The 25,286-nt window shown below is 43.1% G+C and overlaps 1 protein-coding gene across 4 annotated transcripts in view; it reads right to left on the reverse strand.

Annotated features, from left to right (window-relative positions):
• The window catches only part of ORC5 (origin recognition complex subunit 5), a 287,421-nt gene that overhangs the window by 5,624 nt on the left and 256,511 nt on the right, over window positions 1-25,286 (reverse strand). For all 4 annotated transcript variants that reach the window (XM_085653960.1, XM_085653959.1, XM_085653956.1 and 1 more), the window contains one exon: window positions 2,669-2,781. In XM_085653960.1, the coding sequence (XP_085510086.1) occupies window positions 2,669-2,781 (113 nt within the window). The remainder of the gene's footprint in view (window positions 1-2,668; window positions 2,782-25,286) is intronic.

Genomic DNA, 25,286 nt, shown 5'->3' on the forward strand with positions numbered 1-25,286 from the left:
GACAAGAATTGCAGTTGCGGCTTGAGCAGGGGTTCCATTTACAAATCGTATTCCAGAGTCTGGAGTATCAGTACCCTTCTCACTCAGTGTCAATTGTTTCTATTTGGGACTCTGAGTGGTAGCGTGGTTGAGTAGTTTAGTCTGAGACAAAAAGGTTTTGTAATTCAAATATTGTACAGCACATTGAGTAGTAACATCCAGTAAAGGTCGCTTTACAAGCAGACATATCTTTAAACACATAGGTTTATTTACAAAAATAAAATATGAAAATTATGATCAAACCAAAACCATAATAGTAGCAAATTTTGGGGCCGAGAGGTGGTCTTAAACAATTTTATACAAACATATAAGGGCAACCCAATTACCCATTGAGAGCTTGGGCATGAATTCTGTAAGGAAAAATCAGAACTTCCAAACCGCTTGTTTTTTTAACTCATCAATTGTGTCAACTACACATTCATACCAGCCACGCAATCAGAAATCAATCCACAGAAAACAGTTTACTACAGCACAGAATTAATTTTTCCAGAAGGGATACATAGAGAAAATATTTACTTCCAAGATTAAACAAACACATCGAGTCACTTCAGCAAATTATTCTTAAATTATCCAGACATATCTGTGTCTGTCTAGCATGCAGCACATTAGACGTAAAATAGGCACTTGAATTTGTTCACTGGAAAAGAGGGACATGTATGAGCTGATCTCCTGCATTTATCAGTCTGTTTCACTAGATGCTAGTTTGCGAGGCGGAAACACATCAACGTTTCGGTCTCACAGATAATTAATAAATGAGAGTCTTCAGGACAAATATGCTTAGAGCAGTTGTTTGGAACCCCAAATTAAATGGTAATGAGCTGCGAATAATTATAACAGTGATGTTTGCTAATGATAACGTTGATTGTATGCGACGAGTCAACTGTTGACAATTTCATTATTAAGTCATGATATACAGGAGCATGATCAAATCACAAAAACGCCATCCTCAACTTGGGGGCCCAGCAGTAAAAAACATATGTAACAAGTACCCCTTGGAAACTAATTTAGAGCCTTATGTGCAAAATGGAGGCACCTAAGTAGGTTTGAACCTAGGCAACGAGAATTGACCCAAAAAGGTTATAAAATACTAACACGTTTTCAAACATCAAAAAAGAAAAAAATAACTCAGCTTTGACTCCTATCCACAGAAAATTGATAATCTTTGGACGCCAAAAAAAAAAACTTGTCCAATTTCAATATTCAGAAATCCAGGTAACAGTGCTTTGTGACAATGGGGCAGTTACTGCTGAAAATGGGATTGCGCAAAACACAAAGATCCCTCCCATCATCACACTTTTGGGGCAAGCATCTCAATGCCAATACTTTCAGAGGTGGGAGTCATCCACCAGTGCTCATGTGTAAGTGGAGATCTGGATGTTAGGTTAAAACTACACTTTTAAAATGCCATATGCCTGGAAGGATGGACTGTAAAGAGAGGAGTCCTGGCCCACAATCAAGATTTTTAGCCTCATTCAAAGGAACATTAAAAAACAGAATGTGTGAACTGTCAAAACCTAGACTGTAAAGAGGGAAGGACAGGATTCCATATAGTAGAGAGGGAAGAGGTCAGTGGTGCACCTGGGGTGAGAATGAACTCACCACCGACGCATCCCTAAAATGGTTGCATCCCCAGGACGTTCAATGTCCTGTGTGGTTTGCAAGGTCCTTGCAATACCTAGGAACCTCTTATTTATATAACACATCCTCCACACAAGTCATTTAACCTTTAAACTGTGCTCGAGACAGACAGTGCTTCTCTCATAATAGCTGGGCAGATCACACCACATAGGTGAATCCTGAACCATAAACTTGGCACAATAAGAGGATAAACCAACAATGGATGATCTGGTCAGCCACCTTGCATGAGATGTAACGAATTACTGAGGGGGATAGAAGCACGTTACAGTCACTCCTGTGCCTGTAGGGGTTGTGGAAAAGGGAAATTTAATGAGTACAGAAGCATGTATGGGAGGAAACGTGTCTGCATCTTCATAGTAGGAGATGTGAAAAACACTGCATTCATGCGATTAAGGAGTAGTACTATCCTGGGTTGATAAAATAAAGCATGCATTAAATAGCAATGCCTCGCAAGCCAGTACCGTTGGCATAAGGATAAAAGTAAATACCAGGAAAAAGTGGTCCAAAAACCATTGATGACTAAAAGTGGGTCTAGTATTTTGCTTCTTTGAAATTTGGAATGGTGATCTTAATGTTTGGTTCAAATTCCACCATAGCTTTCTCTCTTCATTCTACCCAGTTTCAGACTTCAGTTGCCCAGAACATCCACACAAGTACAATATATCCTTGCAAATAAAATTAAATAATGGAAGCAAAGAAGGTAATACGCCCCCATACACACCCCCTGCAATATTCCTAATGTTTTATTTTATTCTGTAGGCTTTCACAGGGCACTTTCACAAGTTCTTCCAATTAGACCCACAACCTAATTTATACAACAACTTTTTTTTTTTTACACTAAGTCAATGTTTACCTTTTACGATTATTTTTAAACAGACAAGTTTGAAGCAGGTACAGAAGCCAATTTCCTATTTCCCCAAGTTATATTCTCTTTAGTTGTAAGCACATACAATCTTTGGAGTTTACATAAAAACATATTGAGAAAACTTACCTTGCAATAGCTCTAATAAAGTCAAGAGATACTGTGCACTTATATTTTGCTCCATCAAGCTGATCATCATGGCCAACAGAGGTTAAAAGTTGAAGTGTAACCAAAGAACTGATCTGAAAAGGGAAAGGATACTATTTGAGAATTAGCCTTAGATCATCTGGAATATGCAACTGATAGAATTCTTCTTACCAGGAGTGAATAAGGCAAACATGTGTTTGTGTTCCATAGAGATAAGGAATAAAGTTCCTGAAGATAGATAAGTTGTAATAGAACATGCATGAAAACACTGATAACATTAATTGCTATTCTTATTTTAGGCACCCTGTGAAAATGCACGTTTCAAGGGTGAGTCTTCGTGAAAGCTCTCCTCCTAAAAGAATATGCTCGAAGGCCCCCTGTAGGCTTCTTAATTGCCTGGAAACAGTCTATTCTGTACTTGGCATACCAAGTTTGGGTTCTTCATAGTCTACACAAGGTCCTCTTCTAATCTTGAAACCTTTGTTCTGGGAATATAGTAAAGGGCCTTTGTAGGCATCTTCTCGCCCATTTAGGTTTGAGAAAAAGAAAATAATGTTGGTAAAAGTATCACCAAAAAAAGAGGTTATTGGAAATTACTATAAACAAAAAGGATAGCATAGTGTCACTCTGTGTTTAAGGACCACAGTAAATGGTGAAGCCAAAGACTTCTCTTTGTTGGACTTGGGCCTTCCTGAAGGGTCACTCAAACTTTTTGCCGTCACCCTCCTCTCCTTTAAACATGGTATAATTAGTGTACACCCAATTGGCACATTTAATTTGCTTGTAAGTCCCTAGAAAAGTGGCCCAACATTTACGCAGGCATAGTAAATTAAATACTACTAGTGTGCCTACAACACTGATTGTGCCACCCAATTAAGTAATCTTTTAAACAGGTCTCAAGCCTGCCATTGCAGCCTGCATGTTCAGTTTTAAACTGCCATTTCGACCTGGCAAAATAAACCTTTTGCCAACATCAAACCTTCCTTTTTAGGTCTCGCCTATTCTATCCCGCAGGGATGGACAGGCGAGATTATAGTAAGCAGTCCGAAAAGTCTACCTAGCTGCGGATCGCGTACAGTTCATGTGAACACAATCACGCGCATTGTCAACAACTGCCACAACCACGCGCATTCTTTACAGCTTCCATTTTCTACCAGACACTTGGTGTGTGCGCACCGCTCTCTTCCTCTGTTGCCACACGCATTCAGCTCACCAGGCTGCACACCCCCTCACTCTCCATATGGTCTCACGCCTTTTCTTTGATCTCTGCCGCGCGTTCTCACAGGCTCCTCTCCGCCCACGCGTCTCTCCCCTTCCGTGTAGTTCCGCCCCGCCTTCTTTCTCGTACTTTTTTTTGGGGGCTTTGTGTGACTGACTACTTGACCTTGTGCCTATGAGTTTAGCATGCGTCTATTACATTTATTTACTTAATGTTTTTTTTTGTTTTAATCGCCCACGCGTCTCTCCTCTTCCATGTAGTTCCCCTCCGCCTTTTCTTTCTCGCATCTTTTTCTGATTTTCGGCTTTGTGCGACTGACTACTTGACCTTGTGCCTATGAGTTTTGCATGCGTCTATTATATTTATTTACTTTGAATGTTATTTTTTTATTTAACTTTACGCACCCAAATACGTTCATTGTTTCCTTTCCTTCTTACATTCTTATGCGAAAAAAAAAAAAATCACTCTCCACAAACAGCGTCTCGCGCCTCTGTGTTTTGCTGTCTGCCCTCGTCTTCAATAGTTTGCAGCCTGTGTTCTGCTTTACGCATCCAAACACATGCTTTTGTCTGAGTTTCCTGCTTACATTCTCATGCAAAACAAACAAAAAGTCACTCTCTCTACAAACAGCACTTGCATCCTTTTATTCTGTTTTGCCTCACACAATGCCCTACACACATTAGACCCCCCCCAAACAGCCACCTCACACACTACCCTACACACATTAGACCCCACAAAATGCCAACTCACACACTGCCCTACACACATTAGCCCCCTCACACTCTGCACCATCTCAAATAAATAACACAGTTTACTTCCAAGGCACTGCAGTCATTTACGTGAGCCACTGTCAGATTGTGTATTTTTTTTCAATACTAATACAGCCTTTAAAGAAAATAGAAATACAGTTTACTCACAAGTCACTAACCAACACTGCACCCCTCTCACACAGACCACACACACTGCCCCCCTCACACAGACCACACACACTGCCCCCTCACACAGACTACACACACTGCCCCCCTCACACAGACTACACACACTGCCCCCCTCACACAGACTACACACACTGCCCCCACAGACCACACACACTGCCCCCTCACACAGACCTCACACACTGCCCCCTCACACACTGCCCCCCCTCACACACTGCCCCCCCTCACACACTGCCCCCCCTCACACACAGACTACACACACTGCCCCCTCTCACAAACCACACACAATGACACGTCCTCACACACTGACCCCATAACACACTACCCCCACATACACTACTCTCACACACAGTACTTTCGGTCACACACACTGCACCCTTGCACCCCGCACACACAGCCCGCACCCTTACACACACTGTGCCCTCATACTATTCCCCCTCACACACTGCCCTCTTACACACTGCCCCCTAGTTCGTACGATGTCAGTAGGTGCCTTTTCTAAATTTTAACAAAAACACAAACGTTACAGGATCAAAGCGTTTCTAAAACACATCAGTAGATTTTGGTTTTTTTTCGTCCGTTAATGTCTATTGGTGCTAGGTGTTTTGTGCTTAAATTAGAATTATTGATTAACTTTATCAAATGAACAAAGTTCACATGGACGTTGCGGTCTGAAATGTTGTGGCACGCGCGCCGTGCTCCCTCTGTTGCCACAAGCATTCAGCTCACCAGGCTGCACACCCCCTCACTCTCCATATGGTCACAAACCTTTTCTTTGATCTCCGCAGCGCGTTGTCACAGGCTCCTCTCCGCCCACGCGTCTCTCCCCTTCCGTGTAGTTCCGCCCCGCCTTCTCTTTCTCGCAACTTTTCCGGAATCACGGCTCTGTGTGACTTACTACTTGACCTCCTGCCTCTCTGCTTTGCATTCATCGCTTATATTTATTTACTTTTGAATGGGTTTCATTATTTTACTTTACGCACCCAGACACGTATGCTTTTGTATGACTTTCATGCTTTGCTTTCCTGCTTACATTCTGAAGATCACTCTCTCCACTAACAGCACTTTTATTCTGTTGCGCCTGTGTGACTTGAGGTCTGCCCTCGCAAGTCGCCTGCAACTGGTCCTTCACATACACTGGCCCCTCGCACACAGACCACACACACTTTCTAAAACGCATCAGTAGATTTTTGGTTTTTTCGTCGGTTAATGTCTATTGGTGCTAGGTGTTTTGTGCTTAAATTAGAATTATTGTATAACTTTAGTTAACAAATGAACAAAGTTCACAATGCCCCCCCTCTCACACAGACCACAAAACGCTGCCCCCCTCTCACACAGACCATACATCTATCTAGCTATCTATCTATCGCCAATGCTCTATCGCCCTCTAGCTATCTATCACCATCACTCAATACTTATCCATCACACAAAAATCTATCTATCCCCCTACCTCCCTCTATCCCCCTCCCTCCCTCTATCCCCCTCCCTCCATCACCCTCCCTCCCTCTATCCCCCTCCCTCTATCGCATCACCACAGCATCACTCAGCATCACCACAGCATCACTCAGCATCACCACAGCATCACTCAGGGGCACAACAACATTACTATGCGCTGCCACAGCATCACTCGTCGCCACCACAACATCACTCAGCGCCACCACAGCATCAATCTGTGCAACCATTCAACAACTGGTTCAAATATGTTCTCTCAATGTTTCAAGCTTTATTACAAATGTCACAAAAAGATGTTAATATTTCACTTCTGTTCTTGGATTTTCGTCACAATAAAATACACTAAACAATCTTCACAAAAGTTATTTACAAAAGTTTAAGCTATTGCCATTATAAATTACAATAACTTTAAGTATCATTGTTATTTTGTAATATCAATACATCTAAGTCACATAAATACAACACATATTGCCTTACAAATGCTATAGGTGTCACATTTGCGAAAGTTACAACTATTGGAATTGTAAATGAGAAAGATATTCATTTAGCTATTTTCAAAACCAACACAAATACAAAATTTGGCATTCACAATACCAATAGCTCAAACTTTCCTAATGCAAGACCTATTGCATTGCAAATGCTTGTTAATACATGCAAGTCACCCCTAGAATAGGCCCTAAACAGCCCATAAGGCAAGGTTCAATGTATTTACAATGTATGACATGAACTTTTTAAGTTTTACATGATGGTAGTGAAATGTTTCACTACTGCAAGGCCTACCTCTCCCATATGATAACATTGGAGAGCCTCGTTACATTTATTAAGTGCTAAAATTTGATTGGGAACAGGTAAGCATTTCATTTTTGGAATCTGAGAAATTGTAATTAAAAATCCTCTTTAATGGTAGTCGGATTATAAGTTACAATTTTGAAAATGCCAGTTTTAGAAAGTCGTCATTTTTTCTGCCTATTTGGTGCCTGCAGCCTGTTCTTAGGTCACATGATTGGGTATAGTTCAGTTAGATTTTGTTTATTCCCCACACAATAGAGGAATTACATGTGCTTGGATAGGCCATCAACTGGCAGGAGGGGGGGGGGGGGGGCGGTGGCAGTTGGTACAGCCCCACTTGCAACTGAAAAGGCTGTGCCCTGTCTTCACACAAAGGACTTGTCACCACTACATTATTCATGCAGCCAGCATGGAACCAGAGCTGGGGAGGCAGGAAAATTCAAGGACTTGAAAGGGAATTCTCTAGAAACTACTCATACTAAAAGGCGGTACCAGATATAAATAATGGACCCTCAGATCCAAGTAGTCAGTACACTTCTGGACCTGTGGATACTACAAAAGAAGCAATACTGTGCCGCTCTTCTGCCAGGACTGCCACGCTGCTGCCCTGCTTGCTGAAAAGACTGGACCGGCAGCTTTGATCCTCGGCTGAAGTGACTCCAAGGGTCAGCCAGCTGACTTCCAGTTCCGAACTACATAAGCGCCAAAGGCTCCCTGCAACTGCCCAGCTGACCTACTGCCTGGATGTGCCTTAGCTCTGCTGGAGTGAGTTTCTGACCACCCCAACACCAAGGGATGCACCTACAGTCCTGGACCCTTGGTGGGGCTTCATTTGAGCTCTCCTGAAGTTTTTGCCTCTTCACAAATCAGCCCGTTTGCGTTTTGACGCTCACCAACGTGAAGTTCCAGTGAACACAACTCTTCGCAGGATAACAACCGCCAACCATACCCAAGAGCGAGCAATTTGCACTTCACGCTACAGCTTCGCCACAACAGGTGACCGCCAATGTGAAGCTCCAGGCACAACCGACTGCGACACCAGACAGGACCTTTGCGATACAGCATTGACTATCCGAGACTTTACAGCCTGCTCCTCACCACCCCTTCCACGACTTAAACTGTTCGTGCTTGACTTTGAAGGTAAATCTTTCAGTGAGACTAACCTGGTCCCTGTATCCGGCCCATGCTCCATCACAGTCTGCCTGAACTTCTAACTTTCACCCGGTCTCGCAACACTAGAAAGTGGAGCTTCGTGCTTTATGGGGCTTTACTTACCTGACATCCTCAAATTTGCATATCTCAGGTTTTATTGATTGGATTTTTGTCGTTTTGGTGAAAAATCATTTTTTACAATATACTCATATTTCAAAATAGGTATGGAAATTTCCCTGTGTTGTGCTTTCACCTTGTTACTGTTTGAAGCACTGCATACATATTTTACACATTGCCTCCAAGTTAAGCCTGACAGCTTTTTGTGCCAAGCTACCAGAGGGTTGAACACAGGTTAATTTAGGGGTTTGCTTGACAGGGATTGTGGTTTCCAATTGAGAAGGGCTTCACCCCCCTCAACCAATAACGCAATTCTCAGCACACTGCAACTCTTCTTGCTGAAACAAGTTCCAGGATGCTTGTTTCCGGTCCAGGGAAGACATGGCTTAGCAGTTTGGGCTGGACTGTTCCCATGAGGCACAGGGTCAGACTGATTTGCATATGGCTATGTCTGAACTGGGGAGGCGGAGTGAGCCCAAGAATGATGGATTAAACCCAGATCAGTTGACTGGGGGTGAGTGCTTGCATTGTTCAACACTCCGTCCATCATCCCTTTTGGTTTTGCACTCTTCTTGCTGAAGCCATGGCTACTAAAAGCATTTTCTTTAAAGTCATACATTTCTCATGACCAGAATATGGGACCAATTGGTTGGCACACAAGGAAGGACTGTACCAAGTAGAGGTCCACCAGAGAAACGGGTGGAATATTGTTCTGCAGCCCTTTAAGAATCTAGCCTCCACTGAATGATTGAAATAATAACCATGATTAGGTGAAAATACATATGCAGGAGTTGCGCCCAAATAATACTTCACTGTGCCCACGTTATGTCGATTCTATGCGAGCAAAACTGCAAACTGAGGGATGTCTGTCATTGCAATCTGAAATGGATGAAGTGATTCAACACAACAGCATCTAGTGAGAACAGTCCACTTGTCGGAATTCCCTTCCTTTGCAGATTGCCTTGTAGCAAGGAAAACCTCCTTGTAATAAAAATCTAGACAGATATAAGCTCAAATTCCAGGCAAACAGAATAAGGATGTTAAAACTGGATGCAACACCAGCCCTTTAAATTGTGTAAGAAGTTTTTCTACATGCGGAAGAGGCAAGTACTATGCCAAAATGAGCTTTTCATGCATGTCAAGCACCTGGAACTATCAATATCACATTTAGCTTTGTGCTGTGCTCATTTCCAGAGTATCGTGCTACTTGCCAAAAAAACGCTTCAACACCCCATCAGGGGGTAACAAGCGCTATATAAATGCAAACCTTTTTCCCTCTATCCCTCCACTATCCTTCTGAATCCAAATAACTGACTAACCGTTCCACCACTCAAATTACTTTCATATTTCACTATACTAATTAAACACTAATCCGTAATGAGTTCCGGAGTAGCGTGCTACTCGCCGAAAAAGTGCTTGGACGCCTCGTCAGGGGTAGTAAGCGCTATATAAAGGCAATTACAATGCAATTTTAGCCAGGAAATCCGTTGTAAAGGATACTGCAGGATGAACCCCCAGTCTAGAGACAGCAAGTTTCTCACCAAGTTCAGACACCAGGTGACGTGCTAACAAACTACCTCTAATGTCTACTGCTCATAGTATCATTCTCATAGCTTCTCAGCTATGATCTTGCACACCTCATCTTTAATTGATTTAGAACATTGTCATGTTGTCCTTTAATACATGGACATACGTTCCCTACACTTCTTGGAAAAATGTCTTCAAAGCCAACCAAACTGCCCTCAGATGAACCTTTTGTAGGTAGAGATTGAGTTCCTGACTTGAATATAGGCTGTTGATCACAACACTAACCGGGAAATTCCAAACTAAGGAAATACGCATCCATTATCACTTAACTAACGTAACGACAAGCGTGTCAATGGTTCACATTTCATCACATGGGAGGGGAGACCAACACTGAAGCATGCATGTTAGTCCGTTCCACTGGATGTAAGGTCAAGTGCGCAGTACACCATAAAATTGGTTTCACTGAAGACAAATTCCATTACAAGGGTCCCATCTTCATGCAGGTGGGGAGGATGCGGGACATCAACATTTTTCATGAAGATCAACAAAATCTGTTCATGTGTTCTACTCTGTTGAGGGGATGAAATGCTGACAGTGAGTTTGAGTCAATAACTGCTCCTAAATTGCAGAGTCTGCAATGATATCAGATAAGACTTGTTTCAGTTGATGGAGAAACCGGACTTATGGAAAATTGACTGGAGAGCATAACTGCTGCATAAGGTGACCTGGTCTGAACCCTCAAAGTCATAAGCACTGAATATTCTCTCCCAAATGTGGGGACCGCAGAATATAAAGAAAAAAAAAGAAAAAAAAAAAAAGAAAAAATTATATATATATATATATATATACACACACACACACACACACACACACACACAAACAACCAGGATGGCCTGACGGCACTGCGATTTTATTTGAATAAGTTGGTTGAAATGACGGAAGCACAAAAGACAATGTGGATTACAATGGTGGAATTCAATCTAATGAATAACATGTTTATGTTCAATAATCTCATACAGACAGGTCAGAGGAGTAAAGCAAAACCAAAGGAAATGATGGACGGACTGTTGAACATTGCAAGCACTCACCCCCAGTCAACTGATCTGGGTTTAATCCACCACCGTTCTTTAGCGCACTCTGCCACCCCAGTTCAGACATGGCCATATGCAAATCAGTCTGACCCTGTGCCTCATGGGAACAGTCCAGCCCGAACTGCCAAGACGTGAGTCCCTTCCTCACTTTGCCACTGGATTCAAGCAAGCCTGGCTGAAGACGACTGAAATGCTAGAAACCGGTCCTAGGATGCTTGTTTCTGGTCTAGGGAAGACATGGCTTGGCAGTTCGGGCTGGACTGTTCCCACATATACATATAGCAGAGGCCTATCGATGAGAGATGAGCTGGTGAAGACGAGCCCAGAGGTCATTGACAACACAAACTGGCTACAAACACATAGGGGTTTTTTCAGGTGTAAAACCTGTAAAGCATGCCAACAAGGGGAGAATCGCACAACATATGCGACACCTTTTAGCACAATGAAGATCAAAATATCTGAACTTATGACGTGCAAAACGGAATATGCGGTTTACATTTTGATTTGCCCCTGCAACCTACAATATGTGGGGAGCACTAAATTACCGGTGCATAAGAGAATCTTGCAGCATTTTCGGGCAATAAATAATCAGGATAATACCTACCCCGTGGCACGCCATTTTAAAAGCAAACAATTCCAGAAGCCAGGATTTGAAATACTTTGTGATCGATTCAGTGCCACCGAGTAGACGCGGTGGGAACAGAGAACAGCGGTTACGTCAGCTTAAAACTAGATGCAAACTGGAATTAAATTCCAAACATCCAAATGGTCTTAACATAACAGAGGACATGTATACATGCTTATAATTGATTTATTTAGGAAAGTCTTCAAAGCTTAATTTTAAAATTTTGCTACAATGAAGTTTATATGGGCTTTTAGAATCTGATACTCTGGTTGTGAATATATACATTTATTTTAAAGATACCAAATAGGATTGTTATCTAGAACCTTAGGGAAGAGATTGCCACAATGTATCCAATATATTTTATTTTATACTAATGAACGTTTTTATCCTTGACATCATCTATAGATAAAAAATGATGTGAACAAGTCTTTGAACGCAGGCAACTACATTGGTAAAATCAAAGATAGAAATCCAGGAATTTTGTACCACATTACTACCTGATTTCATTAGCTGTCCAAAGGGCATTTAGGTCAACATTCTTGATTTTATGTTTAGAACCAAATATATATATATATATATATATATATATATATATATATATATATATATATATATATATATATATATATATATATATATATATATATATATATTTATAACTGCATTTAGGCATTTATTGAAATCAACCGTTCAGATATGAATTTTTCGCATATTTGTCTCATACGTAAGAAAATGTATTTAAACAGGGTAAACATCCAGGTAACTCCTCTATGTCGCAAGTTTGCACAAGTGAATTCATTTTTGTTTGTATTTGCACAGGGCACAAAAGATCGGGTGTAACGTAGGACTTTGTCATGTGGTCAAGCCTCCCGTGTGAGCTGAAACGCGTCATGCCGATTTTGCACAAGCAATAATAAATAAGCACGTACATTGGGTCCATTTCCATTACTTGGATATACCTAAGAAGCAGCGGATATCGAGGGATACACACACACACATATATCCACAAACACCCCTCCGATTAGAGAAGGTAAGAGACCACTTCAGGGAACATGGAAACCTTTATTAGGACAAAGCAGCATAGGCATAATGCATTTCGGCAAATCGTAGCCTTCCTCAGATGCCGCTGCTCACTGGTTACTCTCCAGCCCCCGGCTTTGAATGTCCTGTATTGCCCCCATTGGAGGAAGAACACTGCCCCCAAGTCACATGGTCGCACTGCCACTGCGACCCAGACTGGACTACAGTTCCCAGAAGACAGTGTTTCTGGCTGGTTGTTGTGTGGGAACGGCAACAGGGAAAAAAAGCTTTGTTTTAGGAAGGATAGTCCCAGGTGAAGGTGTCATCAGGCTTCCTCTGGTCCCCTTGACGTTTCCAGCCACCGGTGCAGGTTTCAGCCAGGCTGTGAGTCGTAATGACAGTGCAAACGGCTCCTCAAGAAATCGCGAGCTGCTCCGAGTAGCATCCCATGCTTGGTCTGCACTTGGAGGCGGGCAGAAGTTAAATCCAATACCTTGGAGGAAAGAACAAGCTGAAACAGCTGATGCCAGCATTACTTTCGCCACTTAAAGAAACTGGGCCTCTTGCACGCCACTGGCTTGCGCGTGAATACACTATATATATATATATATATATATTCACTGAAAAAACCATAGGTTTCAGGGGTGTTATAGTTAGCTGGACTTTTCACTTGTACAAAACCATTGAAATTCCCCCGTTATAGTTAGTTCAGCTAACTATAACTCGCGCGCCCGCAATGCACTGCTGATGACGTCACATATTACATCACTCATGACATGGTCAGTGACATCACTCATGACATCACTGATGACATCTCAGATGACATCACTGATGACATCACTGATGACATCATCCAGTGAATGTGTGTTTTTCTGAAAATTAAATATGTTTTATATATGTATATCTCAAGGTCGATGGAAGAATAAATGGGTATATAAGTGTCTAAATGGATGATTTGTTTTTGAAAAATTGATTGTGTAACTGACTGATTAAGTGTATCATAGTGAATACATGGCTTAGTGAGTAATGTTTAAATATGTAAATATCTGTATCAGTCTCTCACTTTGTGTATAAGTGGCTGCATGGGTTGGTGAGTAGCTACATGGGTGTCTATATAGGTTATTAGTTGGTTTTTTGAGTATCAGTCTGAGTGTCTGCATGGTTCGGTGGGGGGTATTACGTAGTGCATAGGTGCATGAATGAGTGACTCACTGTTTGTATGTGTTGAACACAGCATGTGTGCAGGACTGTATGGGTGGATGAGTGTGTGTATGGGTGTGTTAGTGAGTGAATGACTGTCTCAATAGTGTCTTTATGAGTAGCTAAATATGTTTTAAACTAGTATATGTGACTATTGGTGTATATATGTGAGTATATGTGAGAGTGAGAGATTGAAAGAGCTCCTGTATGAATAAGTATGTGTTTCTATAAGTGATTGTTTAAAAGACTAAGTATGTGTAAGTTTCCGTAGAAGTAAGTATGGTGGTGTGTGTATAACTGTATATGCAAGTAAATGTATGTTTGATTCTTTATTAGCATGAGTGACTGTGTGTGAGTAACTCTATGGATGAGTGGCATTGTGTAACAGGATGTATAGGTGTATGAGTACATATGATGAGTGAGTACATGTATGAGTGACTGTATAGGACTGTTGGTGAATGAGTGGATGTGTATGTGGATCTTAGAATTACTGAAGAGGTTGTTGTAACTGGTATTGGTATGTCCATTGTTTTGAAAATTTTAGTCTCTATTTTTGAATGTGTGTATCAAAGGTTATATTAGGGTGAGAGGAGGTCTGCCACTCTATCACAAGGATGATGTCATCAGTGATGTCATCAGTGATGTCATTTGAGATGTCATCAGTGATGTCATGAGTGATGTCACTGACCATGTCATGAGTGATGTAATATGTGACGTCATCAGCAGTGCATTGCGGGCGCGCGAGTTATAGTTAGCTGAACTAAATATAACGGGGGAATTTCAATGGTTTTGTACAAGTGAAAAGTCCAGCTAACTATAACACCCCTGAAACCTATGGTTTTTTCAGTGAATTTCTGAGGTTTTTTAAATGCTAATTCCTAACTATGCCTACAGAGATAGGACATGTGAAGAAAGAAGAAAAAATGCACAGAAAGAAACAAAAGAAGTGCAGAAAGAAGCAACAGAAGTCCTCAAATACGAAGATAAGTGCAGGAAGAAGGATAACGTGCAGAAAGAACAAAAAGAAGAGCAGAAAGAAGCCTTGTTGCAAAATCATCCTGTACCCTCAACTTTTTCAGACGGATACTGGTGGCAACTGAGTCTGACTAACCAGTCCTAGAGCCAGTGCTATGTTAAAAGACACTTAGAATACAGTGAAAACACCTACATACACTAGGGAACATTATGCGTTGGGGTCCCCCTGTGATTAGCATGACCTCCTCTGTAAGCCCCTAGTGTATAATAGGGCATGGGGATTAAAACTACCTCTTAAAACAGGCCACAGGGCGTTTTTGCACACGTTAACTCAGGCCCCGTCCCCTCCCTTCACCACTGTGTAAACACGCCCTGTGTCCATTTTTAGTTGGGAGATTAAGTTAATTTGAATCCTGAGGGTCCCTAGGGTCCAACTAGCCCACTAGGTACCTCCAGTAAGTGCCACAGAGCTGCGTTGCAAAGAGGTGTAAAAAGTGGCACGGCCTGGACCACCTCTCTGCAATGCAGCTCAGTGGCGCTTACTGGAAGCACTTGGTGGGCTAGTTAGCCCCCAGGGGCCCTCAGTATTGAAGGGAAATTATATCCCCAATTTAAAACGTGCCATAGTGCGTGTTTGCACACGTCACCTCAGGCCCCGTCCCCTCCCTTCACCACTGTGTAAACGCGCCCTGTGGCTGTTCTAAGTTGAGAGATTAAGTCCCCCTGAATCCTAAGGGTCCCTAGGGTCAAACTAGACCACTAGGTACCTCCAGTAAGCGCCACAGAGCTGCGTTGCAGAGAGGTGTAAAAAGGGGCTTGGCCTCAGAACACCTGGCTGCAGCGCAGCTCCCTGGCGCATACTGGAGATGCCTGTTAGGGGCGCGTTTGCAGAGTGCTGCACGGAGGGGGCATGGCCTCCGGCACGATGCCAGTCTTTTATTTATTTTATTTTTTTAAGAAGGGGGGCTGTTTGGTTCCCCTTCTTATTCTAATTTATTGGCCCTGATGACCCCATCCCCCAGGGCCAGTCTCCTAATTATATTTTTTTGACCCCAATCCCCAGGGCCGGCCACTGTTTTTTATTATTTTTAAAAAATATATATTTATAGACACACCTAGGACATGCTGGACAAACCGTACGTACCTATCACCATGACGATTTGCGTGATATTCATTAAAAGGCGACTATGCATGCAATGAATCCACGTGGAATGTATTTACACCACTAGTGAAGCTCTGACATGTCTGATGCCCTACCGTGCCTAATCCTGGTAGACACCCTTGTCGTTTATTTATACAAACATGGGTAGCTATTGACGGGCACATTTAATACACATGCACACCAAGCCATTCAAAGGGGATTCGACAAAAATTCGACCAAAACTATGCAAGAAACCCCCCTCACGGTTAATAAAACACACATCCACTGCCGGATGTGTAATACTTTTTATTTTACTCTCTGGAAAGGGGACGAACATCACTTGAGAGTCACAGCGTGCTCCTGACAGAGCCCAATGCTGTGTTACACCCACCATTGCCTGCCGAGTGCCACACACCTCTGTGTTGTATTCCACTAGCTAGTGCATATGCTATGACACTCTCTAGCCCATGTGCACTGTAACACCACCCCGTGAATATGTCATGCCACACTTGTCTTCGCACGGATTATATTGCCCCATCTAACGTGCCTTTCTCGATGCCTATGTTATAACGCACAGTGCTATGCCATACATATTACAATCTGGGATCCATATCTTTGTCTCAGTGCATATGCAACGTTACACTCCCCAGCACATATTTTATATTACAACTTTAGAGACTAGTTCGGTTACACAACACTGCCCTGTGCATATTACACTCCAAGGCGCATATCGCATAGCACGCGCTAGTGCCTGTGCTATCTCGCGCTCTCCAATGAATCTGTCATTGCGCACAATGTATTGCATATTATATTTCACGCCCGGTTCATCTTATATCACACTTTTTGGTGCATAGTTTATACCATACACTATATCTAGTTTTCATTTTCAATCGTGCTCTCAGGACTATGTTCTATATAACACTGTGTTCACCTACCCTTTTCACGGGCATTACATTTTGCGATAGGGGGTGGAGGGTCAGGGGGTGTTTCTGCCAAGTGAGCCCGGAGTCACAGTCACAAACGTCCTCTTCTTCCTGAATAAAAGTGAGATTATGCTGCATACTTGTTCATATTTTAAGTAGTTCGCACAGACACAATGTTTTAAAAACAATAAAGTTCTAATACCCGCCTTCTCTGAACAGTTAGCTTGCTGCCCCATCCCCTTCCTCCCTATCCTCTGTTATTTGAATCCATGGACTAGCCTCCTCCCTCCTGCCATGCATGGTCTGATGTGCTGCCACTGCCCTCAATTTAGTATGATGTACCAGTCCACTCCTCCTGCCCTCCATTGCCCAATTCTATGCCCCATCATTGACCTCCTGCTTAAACTCTGTGCTTAGCTTGCTGCCCCTATTCTCCTTCCCCCTGCCCTCCGATGTCTTTGTGCATGCCCCTGCTCCATCCTTTTTGCCCACCATGTCCCATGGACCTGCCACTCCTATCTACTCTGAGTGTTCTGTTGAGCTGCCACTCCCCTCCCACCTGCCTAGCATTGTCAGATGACTGTAACCTGTCCCTGCCACCTCCACCCTGCCTGTCCACATGCCATGCCCCTATCCTCTTCCTCCTGTCCTACATGGTCCATTGTACTGCCACACCCTTCTGCCCTCCCTGGTCTGTTGTGCTGCAACTGCTCCTCCTGCCTGCCCCGTGTGGTCTGTTGTGAGGTCCCTTCCCCTGAACTTTCTTGTCTGTGCACAGGTCCTGACCCTCCCTTCTATCCTCCATCGTCCTTTGTGCATGCCCCTCCACCCTCCTTCTTGCCCATCATAGCCATTGTGCTGCCACTAACCCTCCCACTTGCCATGCATGGTCTTCTGTGCTGCCATGGCCCCTCCCACCTTCCCTGTGTGGTCAGTTAGCTGCCCCTGACCCCCTCCCACCTTCCCTCCATGGTCTGTGTGTATGCCATCACAGTCTCACTGTTGCTCTTCATGGAGTGTCTTGCTTCTAGTGCCCATCCTGCCTGACCTCCATGGCTATCTTGCTGCTCCTGCCCTGCCCCCTTGCCCCCAGCCCTACTCCCTCCCTCCTGGCTTGTCTGTTCCATTGTAATGCCCCTGATCCGTCCCTCCTGCCCTTTATGGTCTGTTATGCTGCAGCTTTCTCTCCTGTCTGTCCATTATGGTCAGCTAGCTACCATTGCCTCTTGCCCCTCTGTTCTCTGTTGTCCATGTGCATGGTCCTGTCCCCTCCCTCTTGCTTTCTATGGATTGTTGTGCTGCACTCCCGTCCTGCATGCCCTGTGTGGTGTATTGTGCTGCTGCAAACCCTGATGCCTGCCCTGCAGGGTCAGTTTGGTGTACCTCTCCATGTCCCTCCTGTCCTCTGTTATCCAAGTCCATGTCCCTATCCCATTTCCTTCCATGATCCAATGTACCATACTTGCGAACATTTTGAACTTGGTAAGAGGGAGATTTTGAAAAAAAACTGGGGTATTGATTTTCCCCTTTGAGTTACATTGAAAAAGAGGATATTGTAGACAGGAGACAGATCAAATAAAGCCCATTTGAGCTTAAAAACATTGGACGTTTCCTGGCTGAATCGGGTCTGTTGGCATGTATGGTTGTACTACCATTGCCTCTTCCTTCTGCCCACAATGGTCTATTACATTGCCACAGCCTTGAAGGAGGGTAGATTTTGTATCACAGGGGGCCCCTGGCCCGTTCTGTCCACACCTGAAGTATGAGACCCTTGTCCTTGCCCTGCCAGCTGCATTTGTAGGCCGTATTAAATTGACCAGCGGGTCCTGTGTTGCTATATAATTATCCTGAGACATCCTTACCACTCAGCCAGCATAAAACCCCTGTGTAGGCCCTTCTGTTCAATATGTAGGCCTCTTTGTTAAATTGACCATAGCTCTGCAATTTTAGTGTATAGCAGTCTGAAGGCAGGTCTGCGAGGCCTTCTGATCCAAACTAGTAGCCCCCACCCTACCCGAGTGCTCCGTGCTCGGTATCAAAGTTCAACATCCCCCTGAAGCTGTCGACATACAGTAGGCTGCATCCTGGACTGGTACTTGCTTCCTGGGCAGGTTTCCCGCTTTTAAGGAAGTGGCAACCGCAGAGCGTCAAGTTAGGAGAACTGAGGAGATTTTATACATGAATATATTGAATTCCCGTACAATACCCATTATTTTCTGCTTGCTCTATGGAACTTACGATAAGCGATTGGCCTGAGAGACTGACCTTTTCACCCAGTCCATTGTCAGCATTAAGTGGGTAAATGACGAAATGTCTGGTAAAATCTGCAGACGAAGCTTTTGGGTAGCATACGTAGGTAGATGTAGCGTGCAAAGGAGCCCACAAAATGGTATAAAAAGGGAGCACCCACAGATATCGACGGACTACCTCGCCGTCTGTATGTAGGTTAACAGGCAGTGCAGGTTTTCCCCAAGAGCTGGGAGCTCTTGTCTTCCTTTGCTTAAAATGTCTTGCTCTGCTTTGCTTGAAGTATCTTATTCTATTTTACCTATATGAAATGTCATGTTATGTTTAACCATTGTTCTCTTTACTTTTGCATTTAAAAGATTTTGTATTGTAATTGCAGGAATGCTTGCTCTAAGAGTAAACGTGAGTGTTCCTAGGTAACATTTTCCTTGGTGTAACTTGTTTCTCATGATGCATTTATAGATGTGTTTTCTCTCTCTCTCTGTCAGTACATTAATTGAGATACAGAGAATATTATGACAGCTGTATGATTATCTGGATTCTGTATTTTGTACGTTATGTCTCTATTCTGCGGTTTCTTTGAAGTTGCATCTTCTCATTAAACTGCCATTGTATTCTGCCTCCCAATTCCATGTCTCATATGTCTGTTTTCTTCATTTTTGGAGCAAGCGTTCCTAGGCACCCCGGCTCAAATTAAGGTGCCCCTTTTGTCCCTGACTCACTCTCCTGCTCAGTTCTGTGGTGGCTCCCGGGGATCTGGGGACCGCCCCTAGCTTCCTTGACCCGTAATAGATCTTCCCTCCAACAGCCTCTCTTGCAAGTCCTGTATTGTTGGTTTGTTGCCCCTGCCCCCCTTTCCACTGCCCTCCATAGTCTGTTGTGCTTCCACGGCCCTTCCTGCCTGCTCAGTGTGGTTAAATTGTTGCCTTTGCACCCTCCTACCTGCCTTCAATTTTCAGAGTCCGTGCCCCTGGCCTCTGCCTCTCAACAGTATCCTAATGAACAACTAGATTGCTAACATTCTATATTTATTACAAAAGTGTGGAACGCCTGACATCTTGATGTAATCAAAACTGTAATACCTAGAGCATTTCCTTTAGAAATTACATATATGAGAGGGTCTTATTGGCATCAAAATTATGGTTAGTGCTCTAAAAGACTAAAATAAGGACATATTTTCTGAGTTTTCAAATAGCGACAAAGCACTTTTAAATTATTTGTTATCTTTATGTTTTTTTATCCAGTTGACCACTTGATTAAATGTTGCACTTAGGGGAGAGGATGTGGTGTTACTTCCAGAACTGCAGACTTTGCAACTGGGGAACCAGGTTGAAGTTTCTGCTTCAGCTCGACATTCTGTGATTCTGGTCAAATCACTTAGTCTCCCCATGTCTACAACCAAAATGAATTTATTCTTGTGTGATGTAACCAATGCTCATGTAAAGCACTCCAATACCTGACAAGTCTGCACTATATAACACTGCAAAAACACAAAATAATAAGTGTTTTGCACACTTCTGTCATTGGGCTATATTTGGGCTACATCTGGGTGATTTTGGGCTACATTTGGGCTCTTTTGTCTCCGGTGGCCATCTTGGGAGATTTATTTGTTATGAAGTTTCCTCATTTCCTCATGTACTGCAGTCTCCTCAGTAGGAAATGCTTTCAGTTTTTTACGTTGATTCCATCATGAAGGTATTCAGATATGTCACACATTTGCCATAAATTCTGAATGTTAGCACTCTAGTTGCTCATTAGATCACTGTAGTAAAACTACTGCACCATGGAAGTCTGCTCCTGGTATTAAAAGTGCATGTTTCAGTCTGCATGTCAGAATTTTTTAATGAAATAGAAGAGGATTTGAGAAGTCACTCAAAATGTGCCCTCATTTTCTTTCTTCAGCATTAATCATAATTTCTATGGCAAAATGAACCTCCTCATTGTGTTCCTTTTTAAATTAAATGTTTTAAGTTTTACCAGTTTATTCCAATCAAGATGGCTTCAGGTGTGCCATACTTTTGTCATAATGAAGACAGTAAGCGCTCTAGTTGTTTTTAAGAACATTCTGGGACATTCTGTCTTTGGGCTACATCTGGGTGATATTTGGGCTACATTTGGGCTCTTTTGTCTCTGGTGGCCATCTTGGGAGACTTATTTGTTATGAAGTTTCCTAATTTCCTCATTTACTGCAGTCTCCTCAGTAGGAAATACTTTCAGTTTTTTACTTTGATTCCATCAAGAAGGCATTCAGATGTGTCACACATTTGCCATAAATTCAGAATGTTAGCACTCGTTTTGCTCATTAGATCACTGTAGTAAAGCTACTGCTCACCAGGGAAAACTGCTGCTGGTATTGAAAGTGCATGTTTCAGTCTGCATGTCAGAATTTTTTAATGAAATAGAAGAGGATTTGAGAAGTCACTCAAAATGTGCCCTAATTTTTCTTTCTGCAGCACTAATCATACTTTTTATGGAAAAATGAACCCCCTCATTTTGTTCCTTTTTAAATTAAATGTTTTAAGAGTTACCACTTTAATCCAAGCAAGATGGCTTCAGGTGTGCCATACGTTTATCATAAGTAGGACTGTTAGCGCTCTAGTAGTTCTTTGGAACACTCTGGGAAGCTGCAGTAGAACACAAAGGAATCAACTGACAGTCTCTGCCCTTGTTGGATGTACATGTTTTACTGAGAATGTCAGACTTCATTCTCACATGACTGAGAAAGATAATGTGAATTTACAGAAAATAACCTCTCAGTTTAGCCTATAGATCACCTTCCAAACCTCTGTGGTAAAAGCATGAGAAAATATTTTTCTCTCAATCATGATATCCCAGCAGAAGGCTTTTTCACATGGTGAAATCACCTTAGAACATACCACAATTCCTAAAATGAGTATGGTACCATCAACAAATGATTTATAATGTAACTAAAGTCTTAAAACCTTCTATTAACTGCAATGCTTTTTAATGAGGTGCTATCATGTATATTGGTCCCAAGATGGCTGCCAACACTTCTTGGATGAAGTGCTGACAGCCAATCAGATCTCAGGATGAGATGTGTGGTTAGGCTCCGCCCACATATATATATGCTTTTAAATGCTATTTTCTCAGGAAATACTGAACAGATTTACACCAGACCTGCAAAAGGCACTTCCTTGACCTTATGGCTACCTCTCTGCCAAATTTCAAGTAATTCTGTTCAGCCGTTCGGGCTGTAGCTGTGTCTAAAGGTCCTATGGAAAAATGCATGGGGAAAACGCGTTTTGGGACCCCCCTTTTTTCTCGGCCCCTGCTTGACGAATCCCCCCCGAGACTTTCAGGGTAGGAGCGGAGCGTAGCGCCCCACCTATTTTGAAAATTTCGCGAGGATTCGTCGACCGGCGCCAAAGTTATTCCAAATAGAATGTTGCGGATTTCCTATGGAAACAGGGTTCTAACTATAACTACCTACTGGCGACCGCCAGTAGGTAATATATATATATATATATATATATATATATATATATATATATATATATATATATATATATATATATATATATATATATATATATATATATATATATATATATATATATATATATATACACACACACACATACATACATATCTACATGCACACATACATGTATGCAGTCTATATTAAGGGCTAAAAATGCCCACCTTACATTGAGTTTTCCATTAATAAACCTCACCAGTCTCGGGCATTTCTGTAAATCAGAAAGAGCATTAAGTGCAAAGACAGTCTTTATTGTAGAGAAAAATGCAAGAGAATAGAAAAGCATTGTTAGCCAATAGGCTGCATTTAAACCATAACAATTAAATACTGGCACTGTGCCTTTAAGGCCTCCAGGATCTCCTGTATCTCATGTCCCAAATGTGGCAGTTCTGTCAGGTCTTATTTTGTAGTGACATGAAGAAAACAGAACCAAGTATATACGCTGCTGCATGTAAGATTCGTACAGGGTGGAGGGAGGGTTGCTTATGCCTTTGATGAGGATTCCCCTGGAAGAGACGTAGGATTACAAGTAAGCAATTTATCCTTCTCTTCCAGGGGATCCTCATCAATAGTCATAAGTACTGAATAGAACAAGCCCATCCCATACACATGTGGACAAATCTAAGATAAACAAAAGCAGCAGTAACAATTATTGAATTAGATTCCTTAAAAAGAGTCCTACCCTACTTGAATGTCTGTCTGAGTAATGCCTGGTAAAAGTATGCACTGATCTCCAAGTAGCAGCTTTGCAAATTTTGGGGATGGGGCATTTCTTAAAAGAACAGCTGTTGCCGCCTTGTCCCTTGTAGAATGGGTTTTAGGTCTGGCAGGTAAATGTTTGTTGGCCAATTGGTAGGAGAATACTATACAAGAGACTATCCATCTAGAGATGGTGTTTAGAAGAAGTTAAGTTTGTCCTCATTGGACCATAGTTGACAAACAGATGGTCTGTCTGATATCTTTGGCTAGTACAAATAAAGTTTCAGGACTCATTTGAGATCCAACGTGTAAAGCTCTTTCTGCTGGCGTGGAAGGATTAGGAAAGAACATTGGGAGAGAAATCATCTGGTTAGTGTGAAAACTGGTACTCGGATGAGTTCTCATGACCACCCTGCTAGCATGAAAAATTGTGTAAAGATCTTTAGCACAGAGACTGGATCTCACAGACTGTACATGCTGAAGAAATTGCAACCAGAAAATCAGCTTTCCAGGAAAGGTGTTGTAATGAAGCTTTATGTATAGGTACGAAAGGGGAACCCATAATTTTCTATAGGACCATATTAAGGTCCCAAGGAGGAGAAGGATAACAAGGAGAACGTACTGATCTGAATACCTTCAACCCCTCTAAAGAAAAAAAAATCCTTTACCACAGGCATCTGAAAGAAAAATATGCGTAGGAGACTTTCTGTAAGCAGTAACAGCTGCAAGATGTACATTCGAGGAAAACTGCAGCCCAGATTTTGCTTGCTAACTGGAGGAGATACAATCCACCCGCACAGAACTGAATGAAGATTATTTTGAACACACCACAAGTAAAATCTCTTCCACATGAATGCATAGGACCACCCTGGTCGATGGTCTTTTGGACTCCCTAATAATGTCCATACATGGGGGCGGAGCTTGCTCGTGACCAAGATGGCTGCTTGAGCCTTGAGCTCCAAAACGCCGATGCTCTCCTTAATTTATCCTACAGCCCACTTCCTATCAGTGTCCCGCAGGCGGTGAAATAAAATCGTGAAGATATCAGCGTCGCCTTCCCGGGCCTGAGATCCCCGACCCTCGGCAGAGAAAAAGGCGGAGCGACGTCACTCTACGTGCCGCGAAAAACGGAGGAGAGACCGGCACTCGCGTCTGGTCATTTTTTAACCATACGGAAGCGGGCGATGAAAGACCGTACCAGCGTGAGCGCTGGTGAAGTGACAAAGCTTGGGCGAGAGTGCAATAACGATATGCCGCGCCCCCCGCAGCGAGTCCTGGTGGCAGCACGAAAATCCTGAGCTCGCACACGGAAGATAGCGCGGAGCTCAGAGCGGTGTCGAAGCTGAACTGACACAGACGCACGCTGGAGGAGAGACCGGTGAGAAGGATCTGAGCCTGGGGGCAGAGGCGGCAGCAGGAAAGAGCAGGGGGCGCCTTGTCAGTCTAGGGGAGTTCAATACTGGCAAAAGAGTCGAACTCGCCACAACTGAAGCATGTGGAGGCCATAGTGAGGAAGTCACGGTTCTGGAGACAGGGGCTGACCTGGACTGAGTGCACGGTGTCGTATAGAGCGAGTGACCGTATCGGGGAACTGTATCCCCCTCCCCAGAGCCTGTGAAATAACGGGTGGTTTGCAAAATCTGCCAAATGGCTGCTGTTTGATGATCCTGGCGTCGGGGCACACACCGGGGAACAGCGTTGGAAGCTACCTTCTGACCCGTCTAGGCGCATAGTGAGGCAGAGTCGGCACAAAGTGGAGCATGAGGCGAACAGAGTGGCAGCAGTGACGACGTGCTGAGTGTAGTAGGTGGCGAGTGCTGTAGTGGGGGACACTTTGGCCGGACTGGACAGGCTTTTTAGCCCCACTGGTGACAAGGCGACCTGAGTAGATCAAACAAGGGTCAGGGGGGATATCGACCTGCTGGGTTTGTTGAGCCAATTTGCAAAGCGAATAGACATTTAAGCCTAAGGCCTACTGCTACACAGGAA

Source organism: Triturus cristatus, chromosome 4_1 (assembly GCF_964204655.1).
Source record: "Triturus cristatus chromosome 4_1, aTriCri1.1, whole genome shotgun sequence".
Taxonomy (NCBI): Eukaryota; Metazoa; Chordata; class Amphibia; order Caudata; family Salamandridae; genus Triturus; species Triturus cristatus.